The sequence below is a fragment of the Vigna radiata genome, chromosome 5, assembly GCF_000741045.1.
Source record: "Vigna radiata var. radiata cultivar VC1973A chromosome 5, Vradiata_ver6, whole genome shotgun sequence".
NCBI classification, from domain to species: domain Eukaryota; kingdom Viridiplantae; phylum Streptophyta; class Magnoliopsida; order Fabales; family Fabaceae; genus Vigna; species Vigna radiata.
Window position 1 is genome coordinate 28,568,871 of NC_028355.1, and position 18,169 is coordinate 28,587,039.

An 18,169-nucleotide genomic window follows, 5' to 3' on the forward strand; every position below is an offset into this window, starting at 1 on the left:
ACAATAAAGGTAAATTTTGTTGTATAATTATAAGTTTTCTCTTATCCATAATATAATAGTTACAATTGAATCAATATCTCTCCACTATTTTTGTGTGTTGATGGAGTAATACAACTTTAAAAATGTTAAATTAAGAGGGATGATCTAGAATTATTTAATAATTTTTAATTATGTGTATACAGTTTTTTAATTAGACAACTCAACTTGTATTTGTTTATTAATTGGACATTTTGTTTAACTGTTGTTATGATTGTGAACATGTACTTTTGATTCAGAATAACCATCAGGTCCTTATAAAATGAGAATTTTCATTGCATGATCATGTTATGCTTTTTTTCTCTTTTAAAATATTCAATTTTTTTTCAAAATTTCCGAGATTTTCTTTAGGAAACTATTAGATATGATCAACTCATAACAAGATATAATGAAATTTGTTAACTTCTTTTTCCAACCATAAATATATTTTTCTACCATATTTATTTATTTTTCAACCATATTTGTTTATTTCTCCTTATGTACATAACTGCAATAAAGATGGACACAACTGCAACATAGTTTCCCTTCTCCTTATGGATGATAATATCTTATCCTCCCGTTTTTCATACATATTTATTGTTATAGTTGTTTTCATTATTTTGACACAACATATTATTGTCATAAGAATTGTAAAAAGATAATTTGTTTGGTCTTTGAGTATTAGTATAAATAATATACACAGCCACAGATAATGTAAAAATCAAAGTGATCAAAGTGTCATAAATTCATAAAATTTTATGTATAGGTTTTTTATTGTTATAATATTTACTTAAAGTTATGTACAGCCGAAGGGCACATGGCACTTATGGATACAGAAAAGGACACAAGAGATATAAGCATGCCAACATTCTCAAAAGATCTAGGCGCTCGATCACCAGCCATTGTGGCTATCTTAAAAGAGAATAAAGGTAATTTTTGTTGTATAATTATAACTTTTCTCTTATCCATATTAGAATAGTAAAAATTGAAGATATGAATCAATAACTCTCCACTATTTTATGTATATATGGAGTAATCGAATTTTAAAAAATGTTAAACTAAAAGGGAGGATCTAGAATTATTTAATAATTTTTAATTAGGTCTATACAGTTTTTTAATTAGACAACTCAACTTGTATTTGTTTATTAATTGGACATTTTGTTTAACTGTTGTTATAATTGTAAACATGTACTTTTGATTCAGAATAACGAGTTCAAAAAGTCAGTATCATATTTATACACATTTGTAGTTAGTTTTCTATAACGAAAATTTGATGGAATTAACTCTTAATTAAAAAATCAACACAATTTTAAATATTTATTCTGAAAAATATTTTATAAAACTGATAAAAACATTTTGTTGCTTAATTGAAAATTATTTTAATTTTAAAATTAAATGATTAAATTCTTTCGTTTTAAAAATTTTGTACTTACATCAAGTTAACAAATTTATTTATTATAAAGAAAATATTGAGTATAAAATTAAAAAGAAAGAAAAGAAAAACATTTTGCATATTATTTTGTGCTTTTTTCTCTTTTAAATATTCAATTTTTTCAAAATTTCCGACATTTTCTTAGGAAACTATTAGATATGATCAACTCATAACTGTAATTGGGAACCATAAATATAGTTTTCCTACCATATTTATTTATTTTCCAAACATATTTGTTTGTTTGTCTAAAGTAATTCATGCATTTGGTATTTTTCCGCTAAATTCTACTCGTAATTGGCTATTCCTAATATATGACAGGTATTCTAGAGAAAATAATAAACAGAAAGAAAGAATTGATTCATGATAAGGATGAGAAAGGAAGAAATGTTCTTCACTATGCAGCTTCCAAAGGTTATCTAAATGGTGTTGAGTGTTTGCTTCAAAAGTGTGATACCTGCAATATGGAAACAGACAGAGATGGCTTTTATCCTCTTCATCTGGCTTCTGCATGTGGACATATTCAAGTGGTAAAGAAATTGCTTGAAAACTGTCCAAATCCCAGAGAAATAATTGATAAGAGAGGTCGAAATATTGTTCACATTGCAGCTATAATGGGACAGTTTGATGTGGTAAGGTATGCCTTGGAAGATGCAAATGGAGTTAAAGATATGATAAATGACAAGGATTACGATGGAAACACTCCTTTGCATTTGGCTGCCTCACATTACCGTCCAAAAATTGTGCAAGCCTTGACATGGGACACAAGTGTAGATCTGAATTGGGTTAACAACAACAACCAAACACCTCTCGATGCTTTTGAACAATTTAAACAACAAAATAATCCACCTATCGTACAGGCAAGTATATATAGAGTATTGTGTTTACTAAAAAGTTCAAGATTTAAGAATGTTTTTTTAGTATATAATTATTTTTAAGAGAATATATGTTCAACTAACTTCTCAATTGATCAAAATTCTTCTTCTTCGATGATGTTTTCAAGGAAGAATATTTGTTTTAATTTCTCATTAGCCCTCATTTTTTCTTTGCTTCTTAATTTGTGGTGAATTCCATGCATGTGCATAAATTGTTTAATTTTATAAAAAATTAATCAGCATCATCAATACTCCCTCACAGACTTAGGCTACAAGTTTTTTTCTATTGTTGAATTTGTAACACAGACTTGTATTTGCAGCGACTAACATGGTGTCAACTAAAATCTGCTGGCGTACAAAATGCTGAAAGAGGGTCACACTCTATTGAGGTCCCTTCCTCCCCTTTCAAACCAATAGCCGAAAACACAAAGTTTTATAAAGACCGAATCAACACTCTTATGGTTGTTTCAACCCTTATAACTACAGTAGCATTTGCTGGAGGTATTACTTTGCCTGGTGGAACTAATAGTTCTGCTCCAGAACAAGGCATGGCTGTTATGCTGAATCAAGTGTGGTTTAAACCATATATTTTATGCACCACGATATCTATGTATGGTGGCATTAGTGTGACTATTATACTCATTTGGGCTCAACTGGGAGATGTAACTTTGGCTCTTTTTGCCCTTAAAGTGGCAAGTCCCCTTTTAGGAATCACTCTTGCAACCCTCTCAATGGCATTCTTGGCTGGTGTCCACCTTGTTATAAGCGATCTCAGTTGGTTGGCCACTACTGTTCTGATTTTGTGTGTGGTCTTCATTATCCTGCTTTTGTTACTGTACACTCTTCTCTGGTTTCCCTCAGAATCAAGCAACCTAATAATGCGATACATTTCTTTTTATCCTTTCCAGTTTCTAACATGGTTAACTGAAAAAGATTCAAGGTACGTAATTTAAGATATGAAGTCTCTACACTAAAGTCTCTGCACCTTTGTGACTTTCTTGTCTTCTTTATCGTCTTTGAGATGGAACTTGAACTTTATTTTTATGTCATCTTATTTGGTGTTATTTATCTTATATAATTATATGCTACTACTTATCATTTTCATGTCACCTTTTTATTTTTTTTCTATAGTATACAAAAAGTAGGGTTGAGTATAGTTAAATTTGTTTGAGGATGCTTGGTAGATACATTGTAGTAAAACCAGAAAGCAAATGAAAGAGATTTAAGCCTTGCATTTTTATGCATAGCGCTGTAATTTGATGCGGCAACTTGCTAGAATTTTTTTTTCTTCTAGCTATCAGTGCATGTGTGATGAGTGCAAAAAAGTAATAAATTTTCATATGGAATTTTGGCACTTCTGTGTTGAATTGGTAATATTTGTATCAATTTTTCCTAATATAAGAAAGATGAAAAGTAATCACATGTTTCTGAGTTGTTGATTAAAAGGAAGTCATTTGATCTCTATTTTGTATATGTTTCAGGTAAATTAAGAGGGAAGTGTAAATCCAACAACATTTCGCTCAAGCTAGAATAGTCTCGTTTAAGCTAGATTCATCCAGGAAGCCATTGCTGTAAAAGTCATTTTCGCTAAAGCGAGAATGACTATCTTCTCCAACAAGTCTCTTCTCGCTTAAGCGAGAATAATTTAGCTTAAGAGAGAATTCGGGCAGTATATATACTCATGAGGCAGAAAGAAAGAGGAACGACGGAGAGAGCACGGAGAACAAAAAACCCAGAGCTACCCAAAGAGCTTTTCTTCCATTTTTAGTGGTAGGATCTTCTTCTTCATCTCTTAGAATGTCAATGGCCACCGTGAGTGACTAATCTCTTCTCTTGGGATTGAATATAATCAATTCGAACTCGGATGTAATCTGGTGATATTTATATATAGCATTTCTGTTTTTATTCAACATTGGTATCTTTGTTCTGCTCTTAATGCTTGATTCTACCTGATCAATAATTTCATGAATGTGGATTTTAGACTTGACTGAAAAGTATTTCTAAAACCTTGATCTAAGCAAGAATACTTGATATCCTGTGATGTTAGGAATAGATTTCAGTTTATCAATTGCTTTTAACACTTGAACATAATGCTGGGCAGTTTGTTGGATATGTGAGGAATCAATATTCAAGGAACTGATCTTATGAATTTTATATGCGAGGAATCGATATAAATGACTTTTGTGTGTTGCATCAATGTTGGTAACTTTAGTTGCTATATGTTTGTATTCATTCCGATTGTAGACAAGTGAGATAGATGAATTCAATCCCAACTTCCCATATTAATTTTCGTGAAGTTACTTGTTGTTATTATTTTACTTTCACGCAACATAGTTTTAATTAGCAACTTCCATCATGAATCAGTTTGAACATCCTTGTATATATACTGTTTGAGATAAAATTTAGCTATTTAATTGAAACTGTTCCTCGTGGGTTCGACACTCTTACTTAAAAAATCATTATACTATAGTTGACTATTGGTACGCTTGCCAAAAGTGTTTACTTGGCTAAACGATACCATGAGCTCAAACAATACTTTGTCTAAATGATAAAGCTTTTATAAAACACTTGGTATCTTTAAAAAAAGAACTTAATAGTTAAAAGCTACCTGATGGTAAGAAATCAAAAAACACTTTGTTGTTCCGACCAAACATTAAATGACATTAAATGCTTAACGTTAAAAAATGACAAAGGTGATAAGAAAAGACCTATCTGTAGCATGAACAATTTACTCTACTATTTGCAGATAAGTTGTTCTACACGCATGAGTATCAAGGCTAAAAGCTCAAGTTTAACAGACATACCATGAAGCCTTTAAATAAAAGAACTTTCAGAAGAAAAATCAAGGGGATAGCTTAAGAGAATAATCAAGTGAAAAAGCTTACAATGAAATATCCATCCTAAAAGCATTCAAAAGAGAAGAGAAGAAAAATCTCAAGAAAAAGAGTATATTTGAGTTGCAAAAGAGAAGAAGAGAAGAGAAGAGCAAAAAGAAAAAGAAATATTTCCGAGCTTCATTGTCATATTGCTTACTATTGTAAGAGAAAAGAGATAAACACCTACGAGTGTTTAAACTACTTTGTATTGTATTTTCATTCTATTGTAATAGTTTGAACGACTTGTAAGCAATAGTTGATTACAATTCTGAAGAAAATTAAAACACTTACAACTGAACTCAGTTTGAGTTGAGAAATCTAAGCGCAATAGTCTAGTACCAGGAGTGATGCGAATACTTAGAGGAAATCTTGGCAAGGTTTTCTAAGTACTAGGAGTAGTGTTAATGCTTAGACCAAGAGTGCCGAGAATACTCAATTGTAATCATGTGAAGATTATAGTGGAACCCTTGCAGAGGAGACTAGACGTAGCTTAGTTGGAGTTAACCAGTATAAAAATATGTGTGAAATTATTTCTTCTCTCAATTAAACGATTCTCTTATAAAACATGCCGTTGTGTTTTATTTCCAAATACAAGAATCTTCTAAGCTAAATGATTAATTTTCTTAAAAGGAAATTCTTATAATACGCTGCAATGTATATTCTGAATTGCGTGATAAAAACTATTGTCATTATTAATATTTATTAAGTCGAGCATTTAAGCTTTCAAAAGATAATCTTCAAAGCTTGATAATGTGCTATCTCAGAAGGATTGCAAAATTTTTTCCGTTAACATTATTCCCACTTCTAGTATTTTTAAGGTACTTCGTAAACTATTATAGTAGAGAGTCAAACTTTAATTTTCCGAGTGTAAAGAGTAGAGAAACTATCCAGAGTTTCTGCTTTTTTCATTTTTCATTTTTTGAGTTTAACAATTTACTTTGATAAATTTAAAAATCTAAAACAATAATTATTTAGACGATAATCCTTAAATAACTAATAATAAATTCTATTTAAAAAAATAGTGAAATTAACTAAAATAAAATCTCTAGGTATAGATTATGTTATTATTTAAGTACCCTAGGTGCCTTGTTTGAGGGTTTTAACTGATGTTAACGTCTAACTAACTTGGATGTTGTGTGATGACATATCCCGAAAAATTAACTTTTGTGTTGGAATAGATAGTCTTTCAAACATATACATCCAACACAAGACAAATAAAAGCTTCAAGATGCTTCTACTCTCCAAGGCCTTGATCATTCATTTGATTTAAGGTGTATCATTGTTAGGAGTTATATTCTTCATTTACTCACTATTATAACATTTGTTCTAACATGTGTCATGCTTCAATTGGAGAAAATTTTCTTTTTAGAAGTGGCCACATGGCACCCTAGGAGTGGAGAAGATTTATTTTTGGTAGTGGCCACATGTTCCTCCACAATTAGATATGATTTGCTTTTAGTAATGGCCACATAACACTTTAGAAATGGAGAAGATTGTGTTTTGTGAGTGGTCAAATGTCATCCCATTACTGGAGAGGATTTGTGGACACTTGTTCACTCCTTAGAAGGCCTCATTTTTACCAATGAGAGCAAAGGTGGGAGATCAAGCTTTTAGGGTTAGAAAGAGACACCTTTGGCTTATAAATAAAGGTGTCTTCATCACCCTTGTATTTCATCTTGGATTAATGTAATGTTATGTTGTCAAATTTAGGCCATACACTTCCTAGATCAAGACTAGAGCAACCCTTAAGGCCCTTCTAATTACCTTCCTCCTTGAGTTGGCTTCACCTCTCTTGGAGCCACCAAACACTACATCATCACCACCATATCTCCTAAAGGCCATGAGGTTCTACATCACCCACACCTTAGCTCATCATCCTTGGACCATTTACCACCACTTTTCCACATCATCCATCCAAGGAAACACCCCTCCATGCACATCTCCTAATTTTGGTCAAACCTAGCTAAAGAGGTTGTCATCATCATGTTTGCGGGCTTTTGTTAGTGTTTAAGAAACTTTAGTGCTTCGTTTGGGGGATTTTGCTATTGTTTAGGTAACATGGTGTCTCGTTTGAGGACTTATGTTATCATCTAGATAACTCGGGTGTCAGGTTGGCGGGCTTTAACTAATGTTACTACTTAATTAGGGTGCTGAGTTTACGAGCTTTTGTTATTGTCTATGTAACTTGATACCTCGTTTGGAAGCTTTACTTATGTTACTGTCTAAGTAACTCGGGTGCCTCATTTGAGAGCTTTAACTGGTGTTACTTTCTAGGTAACTCGACCGTTGCACTTGAAAGCTTTTGTTATTGTTTACATACTTGAGTGTCTTATTTGAGGACTTTACTTATTTTTTTGTCTAAGTAACTTAAGTGATTCACTTAAGGGTTTTTGTCGTCATCTAGATAATTTGGTACCTCGTTTGAAGACTTTAACTGGTGAGAATTTAGTGTTTATTTCGAGATGGGTTAGGAATTGTTTGAAGCCACTGTCAATGAACTATGTGCTGCTATCGATGGCTATGGAGGGTGGCAACCTGTGTTGGCATATATGATCTTTTTCAGTAAAACTTTTAAATTTGTTAGACTGGATGGTGGCCAATGGTTTTGCTTCTTCATTCAGTGAAATAGTTTTGAGGGGTGTTGAGAGGAAGAAGTAATGGGAGTAACGTAAGAGAGAAAAGAAAAAAATTGGGTGTGTTGAGAAGGACGATTGCAGGAGAAATCAAAGAGCAAGAAAGCAGAACCGCTAAGGTGGGGGCGTGAAAAACAGGGAAGAAAGATTAGACGGAATATAATAGAAGATTTGAAAAAAAAAAAAAGGAACAACATTACAAACTAAAGTTGTTAAAAGAATTTTTTTTTCAAACTAAAACACAAATGTGCTGGAGCCCATTAAGGGATTTGATCCACACTATTAATCAGTTAGATTCATTAAAAGGTACTGTACAAAGTGTGTCGTAATAATTATTGGTGACGAAGGAATAAAGTTCCTACGTACAGTTAAATTTCCTCCTATTACTTTTTTTCTATACTTTATTTTCTCTAATTTCACAATCATTTTGTCAGGGAAATGAGGAACATATATTAATTCCAGAAACAGCATCTCCCACTATTTTGGAATTCCATTTCTTCCATAGCCATTTCTCTTTAGTAAGGGACATTTATACTTCCTAAATGAAGGGATTTACTAAATTTATTATTAGATAAAAAAGTATTAATAAAATGTCAAAAAAGATAATTTATGAAACTTTACATAGTAATTAATTACTAGACACTAATAAGTTAGCCCTTTTCAATTTTGGAATTAATATTTTATTTGGGACTTGGTATTTTAAATTAATTTTGCTAATTGTCACATGAAATGATCGCATATTAAAGCTGATGATTGAATCTGTGACACATAAGCTGGTCGAAGGCTTTATTTTATATATTCTTTTCTTGTGGAGAAAAAGGGAAGATAAAGTAGGTTCTGGAAGAGCGGGTGCCCAGTGAGAAAGAAAGTGTTTTCTCAGGAAATCTTATGTTTTACAAGTTTTTCCTTTGAGAAATAATACAGTTTTGGGGAATGCCCCACGTTTTCTCTTTTACTTTTTTTATTTAATGGGCTTCTCTTGTATTTTTTTACCTTCTCTTCGAAGGCTCCTAACAACCTCTCAAGGTGATTCTACATATACAGGTTGTTGGTGTATGTTACTTTGCGTCTAAAACCTTTGAGTTCTCTGAGGGAGGGAAGATTTTAATCCAGAGGGATAGGAAGACTTGAAGGTGAAATTGAGAATTTTGTGTTTTTGTGTATGTTGTGATTTATTGATATGTCTGTGCAATTTGTGTTTTTGGACAGAAAAAGTTGGTGGAAGCAGAGCAGAAAGGCGAAGAACAGATATTGATAAATTGTTAAAGAAAAAGAGCATGATGAAATTTCTAAGGTGTGGAGGGAAGACATGTATGAATAATGATGACGTGGAAAATAACTACAAAAGAGAAGTGCAACGTTCAAGGAATGTGATGGAAGAAAAGACATTGGAAAGGTCAGAAGAACGACGGAGTGATGAAGCTAAAGCACATGGTTGGTGGTTGTTGCCAATGAAAACATACGATTCAATAAAAGAGAACAAAGCTGAATACGATTGGAGCGAAATAGACGATGAGACTATAAAGCAAGAGAGGCCTAGAGGAAACACTGTGCTGCATATAGCAGCTCTCTACGGAAATGATAAGTGTGTGGAAAAGGTACTTCAAATTNNTNNACACCTTTTGCTAACAATAAATAGTAATGGTGATACAGCACTGCATGTTGCTGCAAGAGCTGGNANNATCNCTACTNTCNAGAAATTGGTGGCTGCACTTCTCCATCGAAATTCTGAAGAAGCAAAGAAGGCAATCCTTGTAACCAACAAACAAGGAAATACTTTCTTCCATGAGGCCTTATTGAATGGTCCCAAAAATGTTATCAACATTCTAGTTTCTTCACCAGCCTTCAAGCAATTGGCAGAGGAAACTATTTTTGTTAGTTCAAACATTAACGGCAAATCAGTTTTGGGCTTAGCGATTGAGAAAGGTTACGAGGATATTGTTGATCTTGTATTGACCAAAATGATTCCAAGTAATGAAGGTACGCAGTTTTTTCATACCTTTAAACTTCCTTCTCCTATTATTCTTTTTTTGCTAAGTTTTAACAAATTCAAGATAACAACCAAAGTTTATAAACCAATATTAAAATACGTGAGTAATGGATAATAAATTTTTAGAAGTATCAACGGTAAATTTTATTGGCGGATTTCCGTCAATACAAGTATTTTTGTCGTCTTTAAATTAGACTATGTTAGACCTATGATAGAAAGGTATAATGAAAGAGTTTTACACAAGGGTAAGTAGACCATCAACCGAACACAATCTAGTAGTGTCATACAGAACTTAATGCATGCTTCTATTAGGCGCTCGTGTATACTATGTGTTTAAATAAAAAAATTTCAATGAGTTGTCTTAATTTTTTAAATAGTTTGTTTTGATAAAGTAATTAAAATGTTTTTTATTTCAATTTTCTTTTTTAGATAAAACAATTTAATTTTTATTTTAAATCAAACTAAACTCCACTTTTATCTTTGAGTTAGCTCAACTTTCAATTTGAGACGACTCATCTGGATTTTAGTTTGGGCTAACTCGACTCGACAATATCAAACTGACACAGCTTGACAATCCTTAGTCGACTCTGCTTGACTTTTGGTCTGGGCTAGCTCAGCTTGACCTTCGACTTAGGACGACTTAACTTGAACTTCGAGCTAATCAACTCGACACAAACTTTGGCCACTCGACTCGACTCGAATTTTGGCCTAGGCCAACTTGGCTCAAACTTCTCCCAGATCGACCATTATAAATATTCAACCTAAGCAGCTCAGCTTAACCTTTAGCCAAGGTCGACTAAGCTCGGCTCAACCTTGGTTGGGCCAACTCAATGGGACATTCGGCCTGAGTTGGCTCAACTCAACCTTTAATGCAAGCCTACACGACTAAACTATCGACCTGGGCCTTCTCCGTTTGACAGTTAACCCAAGCTAACACGACTCGAGCTTCACTTATGGTTGGCTCGACTGATATTTGGCCTAGGTCGAGTAACCTCGAACTTTGGCCCGGACGACTCGACTTAACCTTCAGTACAGATTGACTTGCACGATCACAAACATGTACCGATGTAGCTCAACCTTCAATCTCGACTGATGTAGCTTGACCTTCTCCTTAGATTGACTTGGCTCGAGTTTGGCTAGGACGACTCGGTTCAACCTTCAACCCTAGCTTATTTAGTCTGACCTTCAACTCAAGCTAACTTTACTCAACCTTCGGTTTTCCTAAAATCGGCTTGACCTTTGGTTGATTTCAAATTGACTCGACTTTTAGTTTATGTCAAATTGACGTGACTTAACCTTTAACTCGGATAACTTAGGTAGACTTTTAGCTTGGTTTCATACAGTTCTATAATTAGCCTAGTCCTAGTTGATTCTTTGTCCTATTAAAAAAATTGATTGAATTATCTTAAAACTCATTGCTAAGAAAAATACCATGATCTCCAATATTCAAAACATTTTTGAAAAGGTTGTAATATATATATATATATATATATATATATATATATATATATATATATATATATATATGTTTTAAATAATAAAAATCATTATATAGGACTTTTATTATTAAAATAATCATATTTCACAATCCTAAATGTACTATTTGTTCTAAAATAATACTATTTCCTAGGTTCTTCGAAAAAGCGCAAAAAGCGCATGGCAGATTCGGATATGCAAATGGACAAAACATTCTCAGAAAATGAAGGCGCCCCACCACCCGGCCTTGCGGAAATGTTAAAAGACAATAAAGGTAAATTTTGTTGTATAATTATAAGTTTTCTCTTATCCATAATATAATAGTTACAATTGAATCAATATCTCTCCACTATTTTTGTGNACAATAAAGGTAAATTTTGTTGTATAATTATAAGTTTTCTCTTATCCATAATATAATAGTTACAATTGAATCAATATCTCTCCACTATTTTTGTGAGTAGATGGAGTAATCGAATTTTAAAAATGTTAAATTAAGAGGGATGATCTAGAATTATTTAATTATTTTTAATTATGTATATACAGTTTTTTAATTAGACAACTCAACTTGTATTGTTTATTAATTGGACATTTTGTTTAACTGTTGTTATGATTGTGAACATGTACTTTTGATTCAGAATAACTACTTCAAAAGGCCCTTATAAAATGAGAATTTTCATTGCATAATTATGTTAAGCTTTTTTTCTCTTTTAAATATTCAATTTTTTCAAAATTTCCGAGATTTTCTTTAGGAAGCTATTAGATATGATCAACTCATAACAAGATATAATGTAATTGGTTACCTTGTTTTTCCAACCATAAATATAACTTTTCTACCATATTTATTTATTTATTTACTTTTCAACCATATTTTTTATTTATTTCTCCTTATGGACATAACTGCAATGAAGATGGACATAACTGCAACATCGTTTCCCTTCTCCTTATGGATGATAATATCTTATCCTCCCGTTTTTCATATATATTTATTGTTATAGTTGTTTTCATTATTTTGACACAACATATTATTGTCATAAGAATTGTAAAAAGATAATTTTGTTTGGTCTTTCAGTATTAGTATAAATAATATACACAGTCACTGATAATTTAAAAATCAAAATGATCAAAGTGTCATAAATTCATAAAATGTTATGTATAAGTTTTTTATTGTTATAATATTTACTTATGTACAGTTGAAGGGCGCATGGCACTTATGGATATAGAAATGGACACAAGAGATATAAGCTCGCCAACAGTCTCAAAAAATCAAGGTGCTCGATCACCAGCCATTACGGCTATCTTAAAAGAAAATAAAGGTAATTTTTGTTGTATAATTATAACTTTTCTCTTATCCATATTAGGATAGTAAACATTGAAGATATGAATCAATAACTCTCCACTACTTTTTGTGTAGATGGAGTAATCGAATTTTAAAAAATGTTAAATTAAGAGGGAGGATCTATAATTATTTAATGATTTTTAATTAGGTCTATAGTTTTTTAATTAGACAACTCAACTTGTATTTTACAAAACTGATAAAAACCTTTTGTAGCTTAGTTGAAAATTATTTTAATTTTAAAATTAAATGATTAAATTCTTTCATTTTAAAAATTTTGTACTTACATCAAGTTAACAAATTTTGTGCTTCTTTTCTCTTTTAAATATTCAATTTTTTTCAAAATTACCGAGATTTTCTTTACGAAACTATTAGATATGATCAACTCATAACAAGATATACTGTAATCAATTAACTTGTTTTGCCAACCATAAATATATTTTTTCGTACCATATTTTTTTACTTTCCAATCATATTTGTTTATTTCTCTATAGTAATTCATGCATTTAGTATTTTTCTCGTAATTGGCTATTCCTAACATATGACAGGTATTCTAGAGAAAATAGTAAACAGAAAGAAAGAATTGATTCATGTTAAGGATGACAAAGGAAGAAATGCTCTTCACTATGCAGCTTCCAAAGGTTATCTAAATGGTGTTGAGTATTTGTTTCAAAAGTGTAATACTTGCAATATGGAAACAGACAAAGATGGCTTTTATCCTCTTCATCTGGCTTCTGCATGTGGACATATTGAAGTGGTAAAGAAATTGCTTGACAGCTGTCCAAATCCCAGAGAAATAATCGATAAAAAAGGTCGAAATATTGTTCACATTGCAGCTATAATGGGACAGTTTGATGTGGTAAGGTATGTCTTGTACAATGCAAATGACGTAATTAAAGATATGATAAATGGCAAGGATTACGATGGAAACACTCCTTTGCATTTGGCTGCCTCACATTACCGTCCAAAAATTGTGCAAGCCTTGACATGGGACACAAGAGTGGATCTGAATTGGGTTAACAACAACAACCAAACACCTCTCGATGCTTTTGAACAATTTAAACAACAAGATAATCCACCTATCGTACAGGCAAGTATATATAGAGTATTGTGTTTACTTAGGCTACTTGATTTTTTCTATTATTGTGTTGTTGAATTTGTAACACAGACTTGTATTTACAGCGGCTAACATGGTGTCAACTAAAATCTGCTGGCGTACAAAATGCTGAAAGAAGGTCACACTCTATTGAAGTCCCTTCTTCCCCTTTCAAACCAAAAGCCAAAAACACAGAGTTTTATAAAGACAGAATCAACACTCTTATGGTTGTTTCAACCCTTATAACTACAGTAGCATTTGCTGGAGGTATTACTTTGCCTGGTGGAACTAATAGTTCTCCTCCAAGAGAAGGCATGGCTCTTATGCTGAATCAAGTGTGGTTTAAACCATATATTTTATGCACCACAATATCTATGTATGGTGGCATTAGTGTCACTATTATACTCATTTGGGCTCAACTGGGAGATGTAACTTTGGCTCTTTTTGCCCTTAAAGTGGCAAGACCCCTTCTAGGAATCACTCTTGGAACCCTATCAGTGGCATTCTTGGCTGGTGTCCACCTTGTTATAAGCGATCTCAGTTGGTTGGCCACTACTGTTCTGATTTTGTGTGTGGTCTTCATTATCCTGCTTTTGTTACTGTACACTCTTCTCTGGTTTCCCTCAGAATCAAGCAACCTAATAATGCGATACATTTCTTTCTATCCTTTCCAGTTTCTAACATGGTTAACTGAAAAAGATTCAATTGAAGGTACATAATTTCAAATACACTACTGAAGTTTCTGCACCTTTCTGACTTTCTTTTCTTCTTTATCCTCTTTGAGATGGAACTTGAACTTTGTTTTCATGACATCTTATTTGGAGTTGTGCATCTTATATAATATTATGCTACTACTCATCATTTTCATGTCACCTTTTTATTTTTTTCTATAGTATACAAAAAGTAGGGTTGAGTTTAGTTAAATTTGTTTGAGGATGCTTGGTAGATATATTTTAGTAAAACCAGAAAGCAAATGAAAGAGATTTAAGCCTTGCATTTTTATGCATAGCGCTGTAATTTGATGTGGCAACTTCCTAGAAATTTTTTTCTTCTAGCTACCAGTGCATTTGTTGTCATTCTAGTGCTAGATCACAATATTTAAGTAAAACTAAGAGGCATTGCAAGCTTTTTGAAACACTCTAATATTTATACCCTAACCAAGTGTGTTCATAAAAGGTAAGATGAGAACCATGGGCAGAACCTAAAAGACCTATTGGTCTAAAACAAGCGTATCTACAAAATTATTATCCAAAACTCTTCTATCTTGATCAGAGGATAGATCAAGAGATATTAGTAATACTAGGCAAAACTAATAATTAGTGAGAATACAAGAAATATGAAGACCCTAACTTACCTAAGTGACTTGACAAAATTTAATAGGAGAAATATCATCATAACCCAAAGAATCTATTCATCTAAATGAAACAAACTGAGTTTGGAAATTTCAAATTTGCAATGACTGATTGTCTAGTGCCCCCCACAATGAGATAAACCAAATTAAATTTATATTTCATAATGTAGTGTGACTTCTCTTCAACAATGTACTTTCTCCATCCTGAAGTCATAATTAAAGTTTTATATTAACATCCATAGAAGCATGAAAGCATGAATGAGAAATAAGTTTCTTAAATAAATGAATACATAAAACCACAATGCAACGACTACTTACTTGTTGTTTCTATTGTTGAATTGGTGAAGGCATATTTAGATTACATGACTTTGATACTGATACTAAAGAACTGGAAGAACATGAATATGGAGGAAAGCAAACAGAAGAAACTGAAGAAACAGATGAATATGGAGGACAGCAAATAGAAGAAACTGAAGAAACAGAAGAAGTTGATGAAGGGGAGAATGAGAAGGATGATAATGATAATGTAGAGGAAGAAGATGATAATGATAATGTGGAGGACGAAGAAGATAATGGAGATGAGCACAAGGACACTCATGAATAGTAGTTTTTCTATACAATTAAAGACGTAGGACAAATGTGCTTCCCATTTTAATTTGGTGACTACTAAGAAAAACAATCTCTAGTACCATGTAATCGGGAAAATGCTTTTTATATTACAGTCTTAACTTTGTTTGGGGTGAATTTTGCTTGAGGTTTGAAAGTTCGAAAACAGTCAGATCTTGTGAACGACTGTTAGCAAACTGCCGACCAAACATGGCTTTTAAGCTCTCAAAGTGCTCGATAGAATTCGGGGGAGGGAGTTGAACCATTCCAGGGCCTCTCCCTCTAGTGACAGGGAAAATGTTCGACACCATATCGCTTAGTTTCTCGTTCAGAATGCCATCCTCGTGGAGAACGCCTTAATGTAGTTGTCCGGATCAGTTGTCTCATCGTATATGCTGATTTGGGGTGGCACGAAGTGTTCAGATATATTGACGTCCATGATGGCCTGGACGAACGGTAACTTACCGGAAGTATCTTCAACCTTCACCACTAGTTGCTTGCTCAGCACGACACTCTCAGCCGAATCGTCTTTTGCCTTACCCTTCTCAGCTCCAGATTTGACCGGACCATTGTGCTCGGCCATGTCCTCCCGGTTGGTCTTGCCTTGTCCCTCCCCTTCTTTCTCCTTGCCTCGTTCTTCTCCCCCTTTCTCCTACGCTAATCATGTTGCGCATTCCGCCTTGACCGTCGCCATCTCTTCTTCATGTTGTTGCTGCATCTCCTCCATTCTTTATTGTAATATCCTTATCATCTCAATCGGATCTTCACTGCTCATGTTCTTTGTGACTATCATTGGGTTTGGTTACTTGGCCCCACGGTGGGCGTCAAAATGTTCCAGTAAGAGGTTGAGTCACCTAACTCCTACACAATTTCCTCCTGTAGCTAGTCTCCTCGGGTCGGTCGTCCTCTCTATTGGATTTTTATTGTTTTGTAAGATTACCGTCCTGTGACAGTAATCGGGTTTCTATTTCTGTTTGGTTTTTAGTTTTCTGTTAGTTTCCCCAAGAGTTCTATAAATAGAACTCTTTCTCCCTTTTCTTAGTAAGTTACAAACATATAGACACTTTTTAGATGATATTACATAGATAAATAAAACAAGAGCGTTTTTTCTTTCTTACCTGCGCGAACCCTCTGTACCGACTGCATTTCTTTTCTCTCTCAAACAGTTGTTCCTCCACCGCTCTGCAAACTACCTTTCCACTCATTTTTCTGGTGCTTGGAAGTGTCTGGAAACCCTTGCTTCTTAATTACCGTGTCGAAGACAACAACTCTGCCACCCACCTTTTCCAGAGACACTTTATCTCACTCGCGGGCCTCTAAATCAATTGGGCCTTTCGTATGAAATATGGGTTGGCCCATGTTTTAATATGGTATCAGAGCAGGTTTGATACCTGCTCTGTTTTCACTGCCTCTGCTTCCATTCTTGCTACTATCTTGATCGTTTTCTTGGTTCATTCTTGCTACCTACCACAATGGATGGAATTGCCAGCACTACCAATTCATCAATGGATCAATCTGCTAATCCTTCTAGTCCGTTCTATCTACATCCTGGGGAGAATCTTGGCATTTCTCTTATCTCTCAAATTCTGAATGAAAACAATTATTCCTCTTGGAGCAGAAGTATGAAGAGGGCGCTTCTCTCAAAAAATAAGGTCAAATTCATTGATGGGTCAATAATGAAACCTCCAAGGAATGAGGCTTTGTTCGACGCCTAAGAAAGATGCAACATGATGGTCCTCTCTTGGATCATAAAGACCCTTTCTCCACAAATTGCAGAGAGCGTTATATATGTGGAAGAGGCAAAGGAGTTTTGGGACAAATTGAAAGAAAGGTTTTCTAAGGGAGATTACTTTAAAATCTCAGATTTGCTTCAGGACATTCACTCAATAAAACAAGGAGAAAGAGGCGTGAGTCAATTCTTCACGGATTTGAAGATTCTTTGGGAGGAATTGGAGTCACTTAGACCCATACCCACTTGTATCTGTAAGACCCCTTGTGAGTGTGAGCTTTCAAAGATTTCTCTAAAGTATAGAGAAATGGAACACGTACTATGTTTCTTGAAGGGTCTGAACGACACATACAGTACTGTTAAAACTCAAATACTTTTGATGGAACCCCTTCCTAATATCAACAAGGTTTTCTCACTCATCATGCAACAAGAAAAGCAAGAGAGACAAGACTTGAGTGGCTCCAGTCATAAACAAACCGTTGAAACAAGGATTTTGGCCAATGCTGCGGACAGAAATAATAATCAGACATGGAGAGGACAAGGACGTGAAATTGTCCCACGTGGTCAAGGAAGAGGAAGGGGAAGGAATCCTAACTATGGGAAGCAATGCTCCTACTGCAACAAGATGAACCACACTGTGGATGAATGCTATTCCAAGCATGGTTATCCACCTTGGTATAAAAAGGCTGACAGTAACCAAGATAGGAAGGGAGACTGGGGCTCGGTTAACGCCTGTCAAAACAGCACTGGCCCAGAAAAT

At 33.7% G+C, this 18,169-nt stretch overlaps 3 protein-coding genes across 4 annotated transcripts in view; all 3 read left to right on the forward strand.

The window, feature by feature from the left end:
* The window catches only part of LOC111241589, a 3,436-nt gene extending 3,134 nt beyond the window's left edge, over window positions 1–302 (forward strand). The window contains exon 3 of the mRNA XM_022780258.1: window positions 276–302. Within this exon, the coding sequence (XP_022635979.1) occupies window positions 276–302 (27 nt within the window). The remainder of the gene's footprint in view (window positions 1–275) is intronic.
* Window positions 303–822: 520 nt separating this feature from the next.
* LOC111241632 (protein ACCELERATED CELL DEATH 6-like) lies at window positions 823–4,207 on the forward strand. Its single transcript, XM_022780337.1, has 4 exons — window positions 823–944; window positions 1,766–2,304; window positions 2,640–3,259; window positions 3,801–4,207. The coding sequence occupies exons 1-4, from the start codon at window positions 833–835 to the stop codon at window positions 3,802–3,804; spliced, it is 1,275 nt and encodes a 424-aa protein (XP_022636058.1). The 5' UTR covers window positions 823–832; the 3' UTR covers window positions 3,805–4,207.
* A 4,475-nt stretch (window positions 4,208–8,682) lies between these two features.
* Window positions 8,683–15,809, forward strand: LOC106760574 (protein ACCELERATED CELL DEATH 6). Of its 2 annotated transcripts, XM_022780339.1 has the most exons (7): window positions 8,683–8,961; window positions 9,038–9,808; window positions 11,449–11,568; window positions 12,485–12,607; window positions 13,176–13,717; window positions 13,810–14,434; window positions 15,422–15,809. In XM_022780339.1, the coding sequence occupies exons 2-7, from the start codon at window positions 9,106–9,108 to the stop codon at window positions 15,676–15,678; spliced, it is 2,370 nt and encodes a 789-aa protein (XP_022636060.1). In that variant the 5' UTR covers window positions 8,683–8,961; window positions 9,038–9,105; the 3' UTR covers window positions 15,679–15,809. The 2 variants fall into 2 exon arrangements, with proteins under 2 accessions (XP_022636060.1, XP_022636059.1); XM_022780338.1 differs by having other exon boundaries at window positions 8,683–9,808.
* Window positions 15,810–18,169: the final 2,360 nt, after the last annotated feature.